Source organism: Lacerta agilis, chromosome 11 (genome assembly GCF_009819535.1).
Source record: "Lacerta agilis isolate rLacAgi1 chromosome 11, rLacAgi1.pri, whole genome shotgun sequence".
NCBI lineage: Eukaryota > Metazoa > Chordata > Lepidosauria > Squamata > Lacertidae > Lacerta > Lacerta agilis.
In genome coordinates, this window is record NC_046322.1 from 3,231,906 (window position 1) to 3,253,610 (window position 21,705).

At 47.0% G+C, this 21,705-nt stretch overlaps 1 protein-coding gene across 1 annotated transcript in view; it reads right to left on the minus strand.

The window, feature by feature from the left end:
* Positions 1 to 7,451: 7,451 nt before the first annotated feature.
* UBE2R2 (ubiquitin conjugating enzyme E2 R2) overlaps positions 7,452 to 21,705 on the minus strand; it is a 49,321-nt gene continuing 35,067 nt past the window's right edge. The window contains exons 2-5 of the mRNA XM_033163720.1: positions 13,053 to 13,139; positions 11,440 to 11,537; positions 10,247 to 10,381; positions 7,452 to 8,093 (exon numbers count right to left, since the gene is read on the minus strand). Coding sequence (XP_033019611.1) covers positions 7,871 to 8,093; positions 10,247 to 10,381; positions 11,440 to 11,537; positions 13,053 to 13,139 — 543 coding nt within the window. The 3' untranslated portion in view covers positions 7,452 to 7,870. The remainder of the gene's footprint in view (positions 8,094 to 10,246; positions 10,382 to 11,439; positions 11,538 to 13,052; positions 13,140 to 21,705) is intronic.

Consider the following 21,705-nt stretch of genomic DNA (forward strand, 5'->3'; position numbering starts at 1 on the left):
GGAGGGAGGGAAGTCGGCAAGTAGCAGCTGCCCTCCCCACTTCTCGGACTCCCACACCTGCCAGGAGACAATCCGCTAGGAAGGGGGGTGGGCTTGAGACAAGGCAGGGCAGATCCAACCCCCTCTCCTTGTGCGCGCGACTCCTTACCTGCTTCCTTTATGATTTGCTGTTGTATGTAATATATTTATGTATGTATTTGTAAATGTAATAGAGCCTAATGGTGGTTTCTGCATTTTTTGAAGCCTGTTTATTTCCTTCCTTGGAGGTAGCTTGGACACGACACTTACCCCTTTCTCTGAATTTTTTGTATTTTTCTGAGGATTTTTTACATTTTCAAAGGACACAGTGTGCCATTTTCTTTCCTTTTTTCCATTTTGGACCCAGAGGCTTGATTCAGAAACAGGTCTTAGCTCAGGTGAGTTCGTCAGACTCACAGGAAGAACCAGGTGCTGGGTTTTGTCTCCTCCTAGCTTCGTACCTGACATCTTGCTCTCTGAAGATTACAAGGAGCCGCCCTCCTCCCCTTCCTGCCAGCACAAGGATTTAACATTCATGAGAAGTCCCATTGCAGGTTGCAGCATCACCCCTTTTTATTGAGTTTTTGCAGCCAGCGCATAAGGAGTCTCCATCACATCCCAGAACTTTGTGTCTGCCAATTGGGCACAGCAGTGTAGCTGTTATGTAAATAAGAAGGTGCGAAATATTGTGTTTTGTAACTTGGCCTTTCGCTTCACGCCACAAACCTGAACTGGCTTGACAAGAACCAGTGATGTCTCCTCCTGCCCCCTCAATTTTGGGGGTGGGGGCAGGGAGATCAGGGGGTGTTTGTGGGAAGACACCTCATTCTTCCTGTCCTACACCAACACAGTGAATGTTTTAGAAATTTCATTTTTTTTAATTGCCCTGAACTCCACCTAATAAAAGTTCTGAGCTCGTCAGTAGTGTTTGCAGAATCAGTTGTCAAAAGTCTTCCCCTCCCACCATTACCCTTAGCAGTTCTTAGGATGCCAGAGAGAACCATGACACTCTGGCATCCTATTAAGACTTCAAGGTGCCACAAGACTCCTGGTGGTTTTAACCTTTAGCAGTTTTTCATTCTGGGTTGCCAGTGTGGCACCAGGTCAGAGTTATAGCCCTAAATGTCTGGAGAACTGAACTTGGGACCCACCAAGTAATGCTCTAGTGTAGCTCAAAATGGGCACATTGGGAGTTTATTCTACTTTCGTTGTCTGGGTATCAAAATACTATGGAACCTTTGAGCAAGGAAGGATAAAGAACATTAAAATGCCCTTTATGTTTTTTTTATCACACCCAAGTCCCCTCTCATTGCCTTTAGGTTGCTGTTCCTTCCTTCATAGCAGGTATGACTCAGCCCATCCAGCCCACCAGTCTACTCTTGACCGGCAGTCTTGCACATAGAGGTCTTTCCCATTATTTGGCTGCCCAATCCTTTTAACTAGAGATGAAGTCCAGCTATTCCTCCACCACCGGGAAGGATCCAGCTCTGGAAAATGCATGCATCCCTATATTGGGCATGTGGAACCAGTGGCCCTGCAGATGTTGGGCTTCTGATCTCGAGACAAGATTCAACAGTGCTGAAATTCAGTAATATCTAGCAGGCTGTAGGTTCTTTACCCTGCCAAAGAGGGTTTCTTCTTAATTATTCCTGTTTTGCAGGTGTGAAGCAAGTAGAGAATGAAGTTGTTAAGAAAGCTTACATTCTTAACCAGCTGTGAACTCAAGCACTAAACACTAGCTTTTGGGTGCTCAACAGAGACACACCCACCCCCTTTGCTGGAATTAGGCTTCAACATATGCTACTGGGGGTGGTGTGGGGGTCAATCGAAAGCTGCTGTCAAACCTAAATGACATGTGGGGAAGGCCCCATGGGGTTGCATCCAGTCTCTGGGTCAGCAGTTCCCCACTCATTGTAGGTTAGGCCAGTCACTTCTTCCCCAGCATAAGGCTCCCTCTTACCTATGATTTCATCTTTGCTTGCGGAGTCTTGGGTGCAAAATCATGCTGGTAAATGGAGACATCTGCAATTCTAAAATGAGGACATTTGCATAGATTTTTATTTGTACAATTTATTCTCAAGAGGAAAAAAACCAGGCTTCCTTAGCACTCTTTCTGTCACATGTGTGCTCTGTCTGACCTGCCTTCTCTACATGGATCCACTAGATCTACTAATGGGTCACACTTCAGTACTGAAATCTACTGAAACCGTTTCAGCTAACTTCTGTTTAGAATTTTAACCCACTAATGCAGTCTTTAATTCCCTAAAGTGCAGCCATTCTTTTTTTGTAACCTTACTGCTACACAAAAGAAGTTTTTTCCATACTGTACTAGATGCAATCTCTGCCTTTCTGAGAACATAAGATAGCAAATTCCTATTTAGGCACATTTTCAATTTAAGTAATAATTTATGGGCAGATCCACATGAATTTATTTAACCAGAATAAGGATTTCAAATAGCCGCCTACTGGTGCCTTGTGTGGGAAAAATCCCTCCTGCATAGGACGTTTACCTTACGAGCCATCACTTTCCTAATTTCTTCTTTTACCTGCATTTTATTCCATAATTTTGGTTTCCAGCAGTATTAACCTTGGAGATGCTCTCTTCTCAAAGCACACAAGACCCCTTTAATCCATCTCATGATGCAGCTTCTGCCATAATGTGTTAGGTTAAGATGTATGCAGTTTTACCCTACACAATTGCTCAATACCTCAATGGCAAGTTTAGGTGGTACTTTTAAGAAAAAAACATTTATTTCACTTGGCACCTGAATAAAAGGAAAAGGTAAGATCAGTGCCCTAGGATCTTTTTCTGCTGTCACAGAGAAAGGAACTGTTGGGCAAAATCAGAAATTTTATCTCCTGGGTCAAGAGAAAGGCAGTGTAGCCAGAACCCTCTGCAATATCACAGCAGCAGGTGTTGCAGACTGCTAGGCTACAAAGCACGCTTCCAAAAGCAAGGCACATTACTAGCCCAGTACTAAGGTTGCAAATGCATAAAATGGATCATTCATGCAGCAAAATGCCATTTATATCATAGAATTGTAGAGTTGGAAGGGGCCACAAGAGTCATCTAGTCCAACCCCCATGTGGGACTCAAACCCACGACCCTGAGTCTCACACTCTGCCAATTGAGCTATCCCCGGCAGGCTGACAACAATAAACAGGATGCACACAGGAAAACCCTAGATGGGATTGATTGCCGAGGAGAGGTTTGCAACAAAAGCCTATAACAGGCGTGTCCAAAGTCCGTTACGGGGGCCTAATCCGGCCCGCCAGTCGGTTTAATCAGGCCCCTGTGGCAGTTTATTTCCTGGGGTAAAATCCTAAAAACAACCTCAACAACTTCAATCCAATTAGAAGCTCAACAACTTTGGTCGGCCCTTTGGTCGGCCCTCACAGCATCAAATCTGGCCCTCTTTGAAAAAAGTTTGGACACCACTGGCCTATAGGCTTCCATGCAACTATGCCAATTGGTAGGCCAGCTTGTGTCTATTGAAAAGGAAGTTCTATTCCAAGTATCTTGGAGTAGCTGCCAGTAAGGATGGGCCGGCACTGCAGGATTCTTAGCCCAAGGCCCATAGAAGCTACTTGAAAGCTTGCCATTTTTGTGGTTAAGGGAAGTATAGGGTTATAATACTGGACCTAGCCATATGGGCATGTTCTCTTAACAGATGGGCCATTCTCAAATATTTCTATAAAAGACCAGTGAAGAAACTTAAGAGACATCCACATCTACTCATTTAATTTTAGAAAAATACCCGAAGAACATGAAGATGTCTACTTTTATTAAATAAAGTTTTCTTTTATTAACCATTCTTCTAGGGGGTCAGTAAAGAGACTATTCCTTCTGAAATGGGAAAAAATTGAAAGCATGAGCTATTGTGGTGTGCCTTCTAATATCCTGCTATAGCCTTCATGACACTGAAACATTGCTTCCTAAGTAGAAGTTGCCCAATAGCCCCTACCCTTTGCCTATGGTGCACATGGCAGGTGGTTTGGTTGCTTCGATTTCCACATCAGTTAAGGGCCAAGGCCCTGACACACTCCAGTAATGCCTTCTTGAGTTCAGAGAGGGTTCTGACATATCTGTGTGTCGGCTGTTCTGCAGATTGCTGAAATCAATGCTATCCTGCAGGCCACAAGCTGCAGGGGAAGGTTAAGGGTGGAGCAAGCTCCCGGGGGTTTGCTCTTACCCATTTTCTCATGAAGGCAACACCCACCCTTGGAGAGGGAAAAAAAACACATTTGAAGAGTCCTGTACTATTATGGCATGAGCTAGTACGCACTGCTGCTACCACTTCACTTGGTACCCGCTCCATCAACATGCAAACTCCAGCTGCACCAGGTGGGTTCAGAACGCAACATCTGTGGGCAGGGGGAAGCAAAAAAATTACAGAAGCTTCCTTGTCTGTAGCCCTGTGCGAGTATGAGCAGAGAAGTGCTTTATAGACACCACACCTTATTTTGTGTTTTAGAAACGCATGCAGGGAAAACACATGGCTGAACATGCACAGAAGGGACCTCTCCACTCCTAGAGACACGTCTGCAGTGACAATAGGAGCCACTAGAGAGGGGGCTCTTGTCTTTAGTCACAGGGAAGGCCACATTCTGGTTGTTTCCAGGCGATCACTTTTGCAAAGCAGTTGGAGAAGCAAATGGTGTGGGCCAGGGGGAGAGATTACAGGAGGTCTCACCTCAGCAGATGCCGCAAAGGGCGTTGCAAGAGCCCATCATGTGAGACATGTAAGCCTGTGTTAACTAATAAAGGTGGCTTTCGAACAGGGAACTAACAATAGAGGTGTACTTTATTTCACATTTTATTAGTAGACAGATGTGCAGAAAAAAACAAAACTAAATTACCAAAGGAAAGGGAGACAAAACACAAAAAGAAAAATATGCATTAGTTAAATCTGGTCTGGTAATTTGCATCAACCAGTGGGCAAGAGGGAGAGGGAGGAAGAAAAACATCCAGGATTTTAGCACTGAAAAAAGAACATATCAAGATAGAATTCTAGTGCTCCCTGCTGGTTTCAGAATGATTTAAGAACTGCATCTGAATTGGTTTCTGAGTTGGAAATGTAAACGCAGACACGGGTGGGATAGGAGAGAACCAGGCGACCGACCGCTGGCTCCAGTAAACATTTGTCCTCAATCTCTTTAAGTAGCTTGATAGTTGCATTTCGGTAGGTTGGTTGGATCTCAAGAACAAGGAAGCCAGCAAGTCAGCAGGCAGTGACATCATGATGGGCTGGGGAGAGTCTGCCTGGCCAAGCGGAGAGGAGAGCACAAACTCCCAGAACAGGTGCTCCCCACCCCAAAAAAAGTGTTACGGCAAGGGGAGGACAGAGGTATAATAATGCATCTCACACCACCAAGCTTGAGAATACAAGTCACTGGAGAGCATACAGTGAAAACGGTCAAAGTACAAGAGAAAAATAGCTGAAAGACGCAGTATCCTCATTTCAGGTTGAGCCAAGAGCGACAATCTATTCCCTCTCATCGCCCAACTCGGGACAAGGAGCCACCCACAAGCCAGAATTACAACAAAAAATGGTAACTTTCATTGGTTGCCCTGTTGGGAGAATTGGTGGTTGTACTTGCAGTGCCCGTCTACACCTACACACACACACATACACACTACAAGTCCTCCAAAGCATACACACACACACACTCTGGATTGTCTTATGGCTAGTTGGAAGGGCTATGCATTTCAGTTCCTCTGCTTACACTCCAACTGTGCCCAGCATCATGTCCTCTCCCATCTTTCTGGCTTTGCTCAAGTCCCCGCATATGAACTCCACAGCAGCACCAACAGCTAACATAGTCAGCCACCCTCCGATCACAGCTGCAATGGAGTCAGAAAAAGCACAGATCCTTGCCCCAGGCAGGAGGAGACTAAATGATGAGTTGCCTGTGCAGAGGAACCAACAAGTATCTGCTGGGGGCTGGGCCACCACAACAGGTGCGTGTGGGGCACTATTCAGTCCAGAAGGCACAGCTATAAAGCAGGATCATTCCCCTAAAGTCCAGCAGTGGGGTCATGGTGAATACCTGGGGTAACACATCAGACCACCTCAGATGGAACTGGCTTGCTCCCTTTCCTGTAGAACCAGAACATGCACAGCAGAGATCCCAACATTCAAGAGGGAAGCTGAGCTGGAATGGGGGCAGAAGAAACTGCCACAATGGGGACCACTTGGTTTCTACCTCTCTTCTTGCGGTCGTCTCTCATCACAGAACTTCCCTTTCCTCGGTAAATTCAAGGCCTAGCAGAAATATGTCACAGGAGCGCCACAGAAGCTACCATACAGCCAATCCTTGTCTACTGAACCTACCACCGTTGCAGGAAGTGGTCATGAAGCCCTCATTAACCCCCAAGGCTGTGAGCAGCTAACTTTCTCCATTGGAACATTGTTGTTTTCTGAACTATGCATAAGAGCAGTCTCCCAGGATGGTGGCCGCATTTCAGGACACGCATCGGAGGCAGCAGGCGAGGCTGACACAATTCATAGCAACATCATCTCTCCACTCTGAATGCCATCATGCAGCAAAGGGAATGTTTGCATGTGTCTAACTCATACTGGCTCATCCAGACATTTAAGACAACCAAGGTTAAGCAATTAGAATCTGCCTTTGAGAGTCTGATCTGGGAGCCTGGAACCTCTCAAGAAATCCTCCCCAGACCCAAGGACTGTCCCTACCAAGGCCCACCCCCACCCCCATCACCTGGCAAGAACGCCCTCCCCTAGACAGCATGCCAGGCACCCATCTGCCTTCATGGTGTTGTGAATGCCACCTTCACCCAAGGATCCTTCGGCATCCTGGCCCAGCTGGGGCTGAGAGCGCTTGCCGGTGCTGGTGCCCCTGCAGGAAAGTGGCAGCCCACAGCGTTTCATCTACCTTTGCCCAGAACTAAGAGGCTGCTGGGGCTCTGCATTCGGAGGGACCACAGGAACAGCTGCCAGCATTTATCCCCTACGGAAGATCAGCAACTAAAAGGGCCCAGTGGGACAAGAATACAGAGAGTTTTGAAGTGTTTATTGGAAGGTTCATATCACAAGACAACCACCCTCTCCCCACCCCAAATCTTCGGGGGGGGGAGTAGATCCTCCCCCCCCAACCACCCCTCTGTCCCCATCCCCACACGCACTTAGCAGAACTGAAATGGAATACTGGACCTTTCAGCACCAAATCTTGCCAAGCTCAGTACAATGGAGCTTAGGCTCTCTGCCCAACACCTGGGGGGGGGGGGAGAGGAGAGAAAAACCACCACCACAAGGCTAAACAAGTGCGCACGCGGCCATCGTCAACGGAGCAGCAGCGAAACCTCATGAAGTGCTCTGCAGCAGATTTGCATTTGTACTTGTCCCTGTTTAAATGCAGCTCGTGGGGAAGGAGCCCCCCACAGTCTCCGGCGTTAAATACATTAAACATCTTGATCAAAGACTGTTTAATTCAAGATCCTAAACACAGAGCAAACCTGTTTTGAGTCAGGTTGTGAATGCTCCTGGAAAAGGCGGCAGGGAGAGTGAGAAGAGGGGCGTGTGCGGAAAGAGCATCGCTTTCTTCCTTTCCTTGAGAGAGAAACAAAAACCCAGAACACAAGTGACTGGGAAGAATGCAAGAATGGTGACGTTCTGCAGAGGGGCTTCCTTCCAAACAGAACAGGAAGGGGGGGGCGGGAAAGACCGAGATCCATACAACAGGAGAAAGCAGGAGGCGCGGGCTTGGTTGGTATCTCCCCCCCCCCCATGTATATATGTATTTTTTGCTGAACTGTCACTAGGTTACCGCTGCTCCTCGCCCCCTCTGGCACAGCAGGCGGAGCAGGGCGGGGGCCGGAGGGAGCAGGTCACGACTCCTCATTGCCAGAATCATCGTCGTCGTAACAATCGGCGTCCTCCTCCTCTTCCTCATCCTCGTCGTCAATGTCATCGTCGTACAAGTCGTCATAAAGCAAATCTGAGCTGTTGTCACTGGAAGGCACTTTAGTTTTGATGCAATATTCCGCCAGCGTGGTAGGAACCTTCACCCCGTCCTTTTCCGCTTCCGCCTTGGTGGCCTGGACTTGTTTCCTGGGAGGCGGGAGAAAGAAAGGCGCCCCGCGATTAGGACTGCCCACCAGACGGCACCCAAATTGGCCCTGGGCAGAACTAGGAGCCCCCTCCCCCTGGTTGCAGGGCAGAAGGTAAGAATTTAAGCAGAGCCTGCTGGATCAGGCCAATGGCCCATCTAATCCAGCCTATTTTCAGTGGGACAACCAGGTGCCAATGGGAAGCCAGCAAGCAGGATTCAAGCACAAAAGCCGCCTTCTCCTCTTCTGTGATTTCCAGCAACTGGTGTTCAGAAGCATTACACTGCCTCCGACTGCAGCACAGCCACTGTGGCTAGTAGTCACCAACAGGGCTTAGCAATTTTGTCCAATCTCCTTTTAAAGCCATCCAATTTGGTGGCCATCACTGCCTCCATAGTTTAACTATGTGCTGTGTGAAGAACCTGTGCAAATCTGTGCCACATTTTGAGAGCACCAGATATACTTGACAGCCCCTCTCCTCTGTTGTCCTGCCCTCCCTCCCTTCTGTGGCTGGCCGTCTCCTGGACCCCAATCATAGGTAGGTAGCCGTGTTGGTCTGCCATAGTCAAAACAAAATAAAAAATAAAAAATTCCTTCCAGTAGCACCTTAGAGACCAACTAAGTTTGTTCTTGGTATGAGCTTTCGTGTGCATGCACATTTCTTCAGATACCTTAACCCCAAGGTTGGCCTAAAAGGAAAAGCAACAGCCAGTCAGACAATGGTTCTGGGGCACAGCAGGTCAGGCTTCAGTGATATTGTCACAGGATCCCTGGCTACTGTCTCCAAATTCTGGCTGCGTAAGGAAGCTTGTACGGCGGGGCTAAGGGATCTGTGCCCCACCCCACCCCCAGCTGTTGCTGGAGTACAACTGTCATCATCCTGGAGCACAGATTGGGGACCAGCAAAAGATGGAGGCACACAGGATCTCCCACCCACTGCTCCAATATCTTTTTGTTTTTCATTAGGGAATTGTTTCGGTTTGATGGTGGTGAGATTTAAGAGTTCTCACCCTGTTCAAAGCAGGGTGGATTTGATTTAAATCACGATTTTAATCACTAGTCAGTAAGACTTGATTTAAATCAGTTTTTTTCAGAAAGACTCATTCTTGCTGGTATAATCTTTAATATTTACAACCAGATGAAGCTTTCATTTTTGGAATAATAATTTTTCAGAGTAGTTTTTACAGTTATATCAAAAATTACTGATTTGTTAATACTATTAGAAATACAAGTAATTATGAAATTACGGTTTATATATGGTCAACTTTTCTGCTGTAGTTTATTGAAAGGAGAAAAACAATCATTCCTTAATAACAATTTAAACAATTTATTTAACTAAAACAGTAACATTATAGCATAAGTATCCATGTTTGTTAACTGATGTGGTTGAACGATTTAAAAAAACAAACACAGACTGAGTTTTTAAGCACACATGAAAAACTTAAAACAAATCCTTATTTCCTGATGAATACCCTTTGGACTGTAATATAACTTAAATAGAAAACTATTTTTAGAAAGATTTTTCCTCCTAAAGCATTTTATTTTTAAAATCTTGTTTAAATAAAAAAAACAACCTGATTTTTGTTTTAATCATTGATTTTTTTATCCACCCTGGTTCACAGAACACAGAAAGTGTGTTAATGCTCTTGTCCATTTGCCTGGTGCCAGCATAGTATCAATGGCTTGACTGGATGTATCGGCCAGAGACAGAGGGAGAAAGAAGAGGAACAGCTTCCCCTTTTAGGTTTAGGTGCACTGCAACTCTCTGGGAATTTCGCATCGAGCAAGGAGGGAAAATTGCAGGTGAAAAGGAAGAGGTGTTGCATGGCTTCTAGAGATTCCTTGGAAGGGCCAGATAGAAGTACGAGGGGCGAGGGCACGTGAAGCCACAAACACCTCAAATGAAAATCTGACTCCCAGTCCAGACTGCTGGGAGAGGGAGCAGAGCAGAGGCCACAATCTTCCAGTTCACGCTCCCACACAGCAGAGGTGGGAAAGGCCTCTAAAATATTGCAGAGGCTAATGGTCCGGACCAGGAGGAGGCTTTGCTCCTCTCACACATTCCTCAAGGCTTGGCCCCAGAAAGGAGAGCCGACCGCCCACCTTGGGATAGCCCGCCCACCCGGAGTGAGAGCCGGATTCTGCTTGGCTTACCGAATGATCTCAGCATATTCTTTGTCTTTGCCTTTGCTGTCCCTCCATTTCCTGAACATTACTGAAGCATCGACGTTCGCCGGAGAGAAGGTGTTGGGCTCATTAAGCAAAGAGATGACGCTCAGAAGGATAGTCCTGGGAAAAAGCAGGAGGAGGAAGAAGAAGATGACGACGAAGGGGAAGAAGAAAGAAAGAAGGAAAGAAGGAAAAAGAAAGGAAGAAAGAATCAGGGCCACAGCATTGGGCAAGCCTGCACCTGCAAGGATGAACAGCAGGTTGTGAGTCTGAACAGGTTTTGTCACAGAGCAACCACATTGGAGGGGAATTTCTCACTGGCAGGGATCAAGTGGATTCAAGCCTGGCATTTAAAGCAAGGGCGGGGGGACCTGGGACCCTCTAGGTATTGTTGGGCTGCAATCCCCATCACCTCTGGCCACCTGGTCACTTTGCCAAGGCATTGATGGGCGTCTCACAACATCTTGGGGGATCATCCCCAATTTGAAGCTTGCAGCCTTAACCCCTACCGCTATTTTTTGCACATTCAGGACAGGCAAAGCAATCTTCCATGGAGACTACAGCCGAACTTCTTTGTGGGGGGGGGGGGCTGGCAGGAGTTCTTACACAGAAATGAGGTACTGAACCTCTCTGCACCAAGGACACAGGTGCCTGGTTCCACAGACCCGGTGCTTTACTTAACTATTCCGCTGATGCATGGCTCCATCACCTCTCTCATGAGCCTCACAATAAATAATAACAGCCACCGCTGCCACACTAAACCCTCATGAGCTTCTGAACTTGTGTGTGACCACAGCTCATGCTTAAAAGTAAGTAAGTAAGTAAGTAAGTAAGTAAGTAAGTAAGTAAGATGGAACCCAAGTGTCTGCTGCATATCTGGGATTCAGGGTTTGAAGAAGCAAGGCCAACATGGCGCGGTGCCCCCCCCCTAGCTGCTGTGGGACTGCAGCTCCCATCAGCCCTCAGCCAGCAGGCAAGGACAGTGAGAGTCGGGGTCCAGAACATCTGGGGAGCATCACATGGAAAATTCATAAAAGGTTATCTGGTCGTACCCATCACTTCTTATTTGCAGATTGGAAAACGTAGAAAATGCCAAGAGAGAGAGAAGGAGGACCCCCCCACACACCCCACAACTCAGTTGTGCATTGGTACAGAATCCTCTCTCTGAAGGGCCTTACCTGACATTCTGGGTTGGGTTCCACCTTTCAGATGGCAGCTCTCCACTTTGAGGGTCATCTACAGGTGGGTGAAGGATTGAAATACATACATCTCCATTCTACCAAAAGAGAATACACACACATGAGGTCAGCTGATGCAACGGACAAAACAACTTCTGTATACAGAGCAGGGCGGAGCGATATATCGATACAGTCGTTTGAAGTCCTTATTGTGATATTGGCTGCATATTTTTGACCTGGCAATATATCGCGAATCATGATGCTTATGTGTGTATGCTATGCAAAAACCACAATGAGGGGGAAACTGTGAAGCCAGCCAATGCTTCTCCCAATTTCCATTAATTCTGCCGGCTCAACTCTCCCCTGCCTCCTGCAGGGGACAGCGAATCACAGGAGCAGGAGCTTGCAGAAATCATGATGCGAGGAAAACAATGAAGTCAGTGCCCCATCCTTATTTCAGACATCGTGGTCTAATGCGATGTTTAGCTGGTGATGTATCACAATGCTGAAAAGCAGATATCGCCCAGCCCTAATACAGTGGCCCACAATAATACAGAACCCCACCACCACCACACATACACACCTCAGGTTATGTCCTGAACTGGACCTTTTCCACTAGAGGGAAGGGTGCACTTTCAAATGTTAACCACCAAGAAAATATACACTTCCAACCTTAAGAATACAAAATATTAACCACTGCTTAAGCAACTCCCCTCAAAGTGCTTCCTACAACCCTTTGTAAAACATACATTTATTTCTTTAAGCAGCGTTCCAAAACCACAGTATTCCAGAAGGGGGAGCCAGAGCTCTCCGAAAAAAGGGAATAAAGTTGCCATTGGCACTTCCTGATTTAGGAGTTTCCTGCCTAAACAGAATAAAAACCCTTTTGCTCCAATAAAAGGAGGGGGGGGGGGAGACCAGAGGCCGGCTGGCAAACCTGACATTAAAGAAGAGTTTAATTCTGTCATTCTGGCTCTGCAGATGAACACCCCTTTAAAAGAGCAAAACCCAGAGGCTCTGGTGCTCTGCCATATCCCCCGCTAGTGGGAATGGCAGAAAGAAATACAAGACTTGGAGTGGGGTGGGGGAGATGTAGAGCAGCTGGGCGGCTGCCCTCCTCCTTCAAGAGGCTGGAGACTGGGTTAAACATGCAAGTCCACAAGTGGAGAGTGTTTGGCCTCTCTGACCTTAAGGCTAAGTTCACACATCCAGTGCTGGTCCTTCTGATGGGCCAACCCATCAGAGAGCACACAAGTTAAGAAGCCCAGGACAGCAGCATGGCTGGGAACAAAGAAACAGTCAATCCCTAATCCTGCTTTTGCAGGAGTGCGAAGAGGCAGCTGCTGCAGCAGTTGCAAGAGATTCAGCCAAGTAGTTGAGGAGAAAAGCACCAGGCAAGGCTACCACTTGGATTTCAGTCTCTTCCTCGCTTCAAGTGATCCAGATAGTCCCATTTATCTTCATGGTGGCAAAGGAGGATTAAATATGGGGAAGGGGGAAGAGAAGACAATGACAGAGAGAGAGAAAGGGGGAGAAAAGGGAGGTTTTGATGCCCTCCTAAGGAAGGAGGCCACAGCAGTTGAAATTCTGACAACACCACAAAAGACACCTACCTCATAAATGTTGGGATGCCACATTTTGGTCAGGAATCTGAAGGTAGGTGGTGAATATGGGTAGTCCATAGGAAATTTAATATGCGCCTGGAACAGAGAACAAAACCCCAAATTTAAACACTTGTTAAGCTCAGCAAAGCAGCAGCAAAAAAAAATACACACCCATGCTGTTCCACTACTTCCACATTTGGTGACCCTGAGTTTGGAGCTGGACAGACCGAGTGTCATGGGAGTGAGGACCTCACCTGGGGTGGGGTGGGGGAGGCAGCGAGAGAGAAGGCGGCTGACCATGTTGGAAGAGGGAGCTTTATGATAAGAACGAAGTGACAACCACAAGAAGTTTGCAAGCAAGAGAAGGCACAGTAGTGGCTATGGAAATATTTGGCAGAGTTGGAATTAGAAAGTAAGAATCACAGGAAGAGGGGGAAAGGGGCAGGACGCAGGGCTCAAGGGGTGAAGAGCTGGAATAAGTTGTAAATGCATGGACTAAAAGCTTGAATGGTAAAGTCAAAAAAGGAACAGATCGTCTAGTCCAAGCCCTACCAAAGTCCACTATTACTGCATCCCTGAAAAAGGTAGGAAACCTCCAATGAAGAAGATAACGGAGCCTCAAGAAGAGGGGAAACTGTATCCCAACAAAAGATTTTAGAAGTCATACACAACATCCTAAAAAAAATGTAGGCAGACTTGGACTGAGGAAACCTGGGTACAAAGTTCAGCCACAAAGTTCACAGGTTGGCCTTAGGTTAGAATAAATGGTAGGGATTGTTCAAGGAGGAAATGGGGCATATAGCCTTGTGTGCCATCTCAAGTGCCTTGGAGGAAAGGCAGGATGTAAAAATGTAATACATGATAAATAATAAATTTCTGGACAAGATCAGGGAAACTAAGCTTTGTGTGAGTGTAGGCATATAGCAAATGACATTTCATAACTTTTAAAAGCATCATTATATTAGAAAACAACTGTGGCCCAATGCAGATAGTTTTGGAGACACTCAAAGTACAGTACTGGTAATCTCTGTGCCTAGCAGTTTAGTGCAGCTTCAAGCAACACCTTTACTACGAGGTATACGCAACAGCTGGTGTTCCAAAGTGGCACCACGTGGCATAACCAAATCTAGTGAGACCAACTCCAGTTCTGACTTTCCTCTGCCAGCTCCAGGTCATTAATGACTTCTGGAAGGTCTATGTGCTAACATAGACTTCTCATTCGGCAGCTGCCCCCAGCTGAGTGAATACACCTCCCATGCACAGCTTTTTTAATGCACTACAGATACACAACTGTGAAAAAAGGCAAACGACAAGGTGGACAGAATTCACGGGAAAAGGCCACTACAAAAATGTTCAAAAGGGTTAGCGCAACAGCAGCATGGCCAATTCTCTGAGGGCAGGATTCCCCTTGGCTTTTGCCTGAAGTAGGTTTGCATGACGGGAGAACTCTTAGTCTCCGAGGAACACGCCAGCGGCTCTAGCAGGCAAGGAAAACTCTCCAGCAGGCCTGGCTTAGGAAGTGGTAGCAGAAACTAGGTGACCGCATGAAGATTAAAAAAATAAAAGGGGTGTGTGTGTGTGTGTGTTTAGAAATAACATACATGAATATGGCTTTGCTATTTATAGCTGGAGTTGTTTCCAACCCCCAAAGTGGCAGATTGTGATTTTGGAGTGAGCACTGGACATTTCAGCCCGATGCATTTGAAAACAAGCAGATGGTCACTTTCTTAAAAGGACAGTTGAAGAACACAGGGAGAGAGGCAACGCCTCATGCAGAGACAGGCCACCAACCACTCTAGCACCATAATGTCCACAATGACCAGCACCAGTAGCCAACTCATCCAGGCCCCCCAGTAGGTGACCTCCTTTTATTGAACCAGGACATGGGGAAATAGAAAGGGTGCATGTGATGATGGAGGTGATTAGCTTCACCAAAAGCTACCAAGGTGGGCACAACATTAACACATGATATTAAAAAAAGTTTGAAACAACTCGCAATCACAAAAATAAGGTGGCTCCTAAAAACACAGTCCTCAAGTGTCAAGAGCAGGGGTCAGCAAACTTTCAGCAGGGGGCTGGTCCACTAAAAAAATATGAACAAATTCCTATGCCCCAGAAATAACCCAGAGATGCATTTTAAGTAAAAGCACACATTCTACTCATGTAAAAACACAGATTCCCGGTCCGTCCGCGGGCCGCATTTAGAAGGCGATTGGGCCACATCTGGCCCCCAGGCCTTAGTTTGGGGACCCCTGGTCAAGAGCAAGGGTAAGGAGATGCTTCACCGGAAGCTATACAATGAAGGTGGCAGGTGCACCACATACAGAGGGAGCTCCCCAGCTTAGGGGCCACCACAGAGCAATGTCTTCTCCTGGGCTGCCACCACCAGCCTCTGAGGGCAGAGGAACTCCCAAGAGGGGCCCCTCTGCTGATCTCAGCACCCGAGAGGGTCTATAGGGAAGGAGGTGCTTTTTCAGGTATTTGGGGCATAAGCCATTTACGGCTCTCAACACTAACATGAGCATCTGGAAATGAACTGACAGCCAGCACAGCTGTTTTAAACTGGGGGTTGTAAGAGATGTAAACAGAACACCAGCCAGCAATGGCGCATCTGTGGCCCCCTCTGAAGCGCCACAGAAGCAGAGTCACTCCCTTGGACAGCACTCTCCAAGGGCTGGTTTGCAGGTCACAAAAACTCACAACAGATGTTAGCCTCGTTTTAAATGCATGCCATGTAGTTATTAAAATAAATTAGAATTGGAACCAAAGGAGAGAAAACGGGGGAAGTCACCCCACCTAGATTCGAACAAGAATTTTTTTTTTTTTTGTCTTATAAGAAAAAGAATTATTGGTGTTCTTAGTGGTGGTTTGTATTTGTTTTTTATTATGTTTTGAATGTTGTGTATGTGTTGTTTTATGTGTTTTGTTGTTCTTTGTTTTGAAAAAAACCAATAAAATCTTTATAAAAAAAAAATTAAATGCATGCCATGTTTTTGTGTTTTAAACTGTTTCCAATTATCTCATGTACCATTCGCCTTGAGACGGCTGCTTAGAATGCAATTAATAAATCGATGGTGGTGATAATAATAGAACAACCAACATGTTTTTCAGCGGAGGCGGTTCAGAGCGACTTGTGAGTAAAAGAGCAATAGCAGGGTGATGTAATTGATGGGTGAAGTCAGCAGGCAGTGTACAGCTGAAGGCTATTTTGAGGAGAAGAGTCCTGATCAAGCAGCTCTTTATGCAAGCAAGGGATTCTTCATCCACTTTGCTGTCTAGGGCATCCCTGCCTCCCCACAGGGCACCCGGGGGTGCTGCTAATGGTCACACCAGCCTGGCAGGAACATGCTTGCACATTAGTGTTCCGGCAGAGCTCCGGAGCAAGCTGCGGGGCTGATTCATCTCTGCTGCGGGAATCCTCAGGTTCCTAGAAGGCACGGCAGCAGCCAATAGTCGGTTTCACATTTGCAGTCTCTCAAGCCAGTTAGAAATTGAGCAAAGAGCTGTTTCTTTCATCTCAGAAGACACCCACATGACCTCACATTCAGAAATGTTACATAACCACCACCACACACAAAAAAATACCAATTTAGAAGATTGGGTGTGGGTGGCTGGGAAGATCAGAAATGATTACACTACAGAAAAGGAACACACAGAAGTATATTCAAACCGTATCACATACGGTTTTCACAATCAATGTACCATTTTCTATTTTTTTAAATGATGAACAGCGCCCTCACCACCAAAAATTAAAGTACCAATTCCAAACCAAATCCATGTGGTTGACAAAACATTTATGGCACTCATAAGAGAGCTACCATAATACCCATAAAATACGGGAGCTGTACGCTGAAGTCTGTTTGATGGGTGACTATTATTCAGCAGTGTGGTAGTACTTAATACTCCGTGTTTCCACTTGCAAAAAGGGCAGTGTGGGCCATGCGGTGGTGTCGTGGTGGGGGCTCCCTCCTCCCTTTAGAAGGATAGGCTTTTCCAGCACTGAGCACAGCTGTTCCCGTGACATCAATTGCATAAGCCATGGGATTCCCTCTGAACTTGCAGCAGCAGCAGCAGCTGGACCCTGCTGGCTGAGGACATTGCGGCTTAGACAAGCACCTGAATTTGAGAGTTTCCTTTCATTTACCAGGGAAGATTCCCCATTAATAATAAAGGAAGGCAGGGGGGGGGCCATTCCCAGATTGTTTCCATGGCAACAGCTCAGAGCTGGAGGTTTCTATTCTGGTTCCAGGAGATGCACAGGAATTTCTTCCCATGAAATAATTCCTCCTCTTTTCCACCTTAAGGTAACAATCAGTGCAGGATTGTGAGCCCATTTTCCTTGGGGGAAGAAAAAGAGGGTAACTCTTCTCCAGGCAGACATGTACGGGGATGGGTGAAGCACAGTTTCCGGTGCAGCCTGACAGTGCCAGTTTTTACCCCAAAACAAGTAGTGCCTACAAATGCAGTTGACACATGGGAGGGACACTCATTGGGTCTCCTGACATTTACACCTGACATTTCTGGGTGCACGCAAATCTCGTGGCACACCCAGGCAGTGCATTTGAGGCAGCCAGGCAACTGATGAAGCTCTGGAGCTCTCACTCTTTGTCAGTCTCCCGAGTCAGCAAAAAAGAGAAAAGAGGGGGGGGGGTTCAATTACCCTCAAGTTGTGAACAGGACACACTAAAACAGCTGGCAAAAGAGAGAAAGAAAAGGCAGAAAATCTCTACATGCCAACCTAGACAACTCCAAGCATTCTCCTTTTCCAATGGCTGCGAAGCTGAACCATGTCAGATGCTGGAAAGGCGATCTGTACGTCCCCTTCAGCCCTCCACATAACTGCTAAAGCCTCTGGAGCAAGAGGTTTGCATCAGGCTTTGGTAACAGCCTGTTGCCCCAGTTGTGGTCTCCAGTGAAGGGTAGGTGTGAATGGTGGGGAAATCTGAACTAGTTCGCAACCAAGATTCAGGGGCACAAGTATCCTAGCATTTGACGGCCCAATGTGGACACTGTTTAAAATTCTTCTCAACACTATCTCTTCCCAAACCAAGCTCAAAGCACTTCCTCATTAAGCATCCATTAGGAAATTAAAAATAAAGGAGCCAGCATATTCTAGGGGGTGGGACTTTGGGGCAGCCAACCCACATTGCACAATTGGGTACCCCCATTTGCTTTTCATTTTACCTGCTCTATCCTTCCTTCCCATACCTAAAACTTACATAAAGCTGGAGAAGCAGGTGGTGGTCCAGGTCTATTTCAAAGTCTGCCTCGACACTCTCAGATCTCTGCTTACAGGATGAATTTCAGCTGTTAGGCAATCTCGGAAACCGGAAGCTGGCCTGGAGCAAGCCTACCTCCTGCCCTCAAGTGCTGAGGATGTTATTTTAAAATTAAACGTCCTTATCAACATGGAAAGGCAACGTCCTGCTCAAATCACAGCTCAGCTGCAATTCAGCCGCCAGGCTGCAATGAGAAGCCAGCAAAGTGGGTCACGGGGCAATGGCCAGCCCTGAAATAAACCGTGCCCAGTGCCACTGCTGGCTCATCATTCACCATCTCTGCACACTAGGTGGTGTTTGGGCTGAGACTCTGGCAGCCAGAAGCAGAGTCTTGTGGCTCCGCTTGTGCCGGAGCAGTTTTTTTCTTTTCTGTAAATGGCAGAGACGTGATGAAGCAGAGTACAGCTCCTCCCTTGGCAACGGGCAGGCTGCATGTTCTGAAGCAATCCTTTCCCTCGCCAGGCAGGTTTTGCTTTCTGCTGCTTTGTCAGCACAGGTTGCCAGTGCCCGCCTGCAGCACCACAAAATGAGATGGGGGGGGGAAGCAGACGTGTAGCACAAAAGCTGCAATTTCCACCTGGTTCTAAGTGGAGCTGGACCTTAGGGTGGGCTAGTGAGCTGCACCACACTGAGCGGAGAAGCAGCGGCAACACTTTCAGAAGGAAAAAGCATGAGAAGTGCACCAAAAAAAATGGAGAAGGATAGGAAAGCGAAGGCAGAACGGGACAGTTCTAGGAAGAAGCTGCAGTTCCGGGTCTGATTCAGGAGCATCTTTTGGAGTGGGGAGCCTGTCTCATCCCGCATTTCATCAGGAGAAACCTTCCAGGGGCTGCACACCAGATGGGGGGCAGGGGCAGGGGTGAGTGGGTGTGAATCTCTGCATATAAAAGCCAGAGGCTTCTACACACAAACACCTCCCTCCATCCAGGCAAGCAAGACACGTTTATCATGTACAAACACACGTTCTGCCTAGAAACAAGAACTCAAGAAGGGGTGTGGTCTGCAGAGTTCCAAGGGCCGGACAGAGAAGTATGGAGGCCATATTTGCCCCGTGGGCTTGGAGCTTCCCCAGCCCTGCTTTAGGAGTCACTGCCAATATATTCTGCTGTCTTATGCTGTGCACAGGTTTGCTAAAGCAGTGTTTTTCAACTTTTTTTGGGCAAAGGCACACTTGTGTCATGAAAAAAATCACGAGGCACACCACCATTAGAAAATGTTAAAAAAATTAACTCTGTGCCTATATTGACTATATATAAAGTAATTTTTCATTTTTTCCTACGGCACACCAGGCAACATCTCGCGGCACACTAGTGTGCTGCGGAACAGTGGTTGAAAAATACTGTGCTAAAGCAGGTTGGCCTTGGACAGGTGTGAAACACAACTGATGGAGATTATAAGATAGGAAGGATCTAGATTCCCCCCCTCCCATCTCGCTATATCTGCCCACTTTGATGGAGGACCATCACATATACTTTGAACTGGAAGAAAGAGAATGGAAAAGCAATTCAATTGTAGACTAGAGAAGGCAATAAGTACACTGCTGGGGAACTGGAATCACTTGGTAAGAGGCACCACCTCCTGCCTTGGGCTTCTCAAAGGAGCAGGTAGAGCACAAGACCACACACCTTGCAGCGATCAGCATGGTGGGCTGCACTTCACACCACCTACCATTATGCAAACCAAGAATTACTCTGGAGAATGGATTGAAACGCCCCTTTTGTTGTATTTTTGCACCAGGGATATACTCTGCAGCGGCATATATATTTCTTTCACAATTCTTTATACAAGAACTGAAGCACACCAAATATTTGTGATCAGGATGATCCAGTGTTTACCTGCATCTGGGAAAGGCACCTTCCACTCCCAACTGTCAGTGCCCCTGGAGAGTCCTGAGCCAACATGCGCCATTGCTTCTGCTGCTCCCAATTTGTAATGTGGGAATAAGGACTAGCCTCACAGGGCAGTTCCAAAAAGACAAACAAAGGAGAATGTGCCAAGTGCTATACAGTTTAACAGGCTCCATCCTTGTGTCATTCAAAGGCATAAACATGTAAAAAGAGGAATGAACTAACAATTCAGGCATGGTTTGCTTGGCACAGACCAAAGCAACCTGAAACCAACACCCACATTAGCTCCCGCTCAGCTGGCAGAGGCACCATCACAACACATGAATACCGACATATTCTATACCAAGAAGTATAGAATCTGTGAACAAATGGTAGCAGAAGATTTGGTGTTTAGTTCTCCCTCACCCCCCTTACAAAAACTCACACTATTAGCAGACTGTTGCGGTCTTCTTGCATTGCAAAAATCCACTAACACAGGTGTTTTGTGTGCTAAAATCCCATGGAATTATGGCCATGCTATTTTTCCAGTTGCTCACATGTTCACCTGCTGCTGCCTTTTAGGTGAAACACAGACTTATGGATCAAAAGGTGCAACTTGAAAACTGGATTTCCAAGTTTAAAAAACTGCTATTGATCATGGATTCTGGAGTTTCGGGGAAGCACAGCATCTGCTTTGGATGCGCCTCCTGATAGGCTGGGAAAGGTTCCCTGACAGAAACCCTAGAGCAGGCACCCCCAAACTGCGGTCCTCCAGATGTTTTGGCCTACAACTCCCATGATCCCTAGGTAACAGGACCAGTGGTCAGGGATGATGGGAATTGTAGTCTCAAAACATCTGGAGGGCCGAAGTTTGGGGGTGCCTGCCCTAGAGTAAGGTTACCAGATTTTTTTTCAATGAATCCGGGGACACAATCAACAAATCAATTTTTTTAAAGTTATTTAAAAAGAAGAAGTAATATCTTCTCTTCTGTGGTGGTCTCTGTTGCACAGCCTTCCTCTGGGTTCTGGCCTTTCTTAGAGTGCTAGCTGTGCTTCCCCCCTCCCTCCTTGCACTGTGATCCCCTACAGGCTTACTCAGGAGTAAGCATTAGCAGAACCCCCCTCCTGCTGCTGCCCTGCCAGCCTGTCTGGGCAGCTCCTGCGGAGGCATTGTACAGCGGCTGCCCATCCACACTGCGGCGCGCCCAGTCAGCAGGTCCGGGGCAGAGCTGGTGGTGAGCGAGCAGGAGGAGGCACGCTTGGGATGGATCAGCTCGTCTCCTGCTCACCTGCAATGGCCAACGACAAGCTGGCCGACAAGCTGAGCCACTGCTTGCAAGTCAAGGGGCATAATGGCAAAGTCAAGCAGCAGCTGCAGCCGCCCAAGCACCACCCGGAGCCCGAGCCGGAGCCCAAGGTGCTGGCCTTGGACAGTGGCGCCGCATAGCTGTCAACCTTTCCCTTTTTTGCGGGAAATTCCCTTATTATAGCATTGGGAAACAGCAGGGAGGGTTGACAGCTATGTATATAGTGGTGGGGAACAGCAGGGAGGGTTGA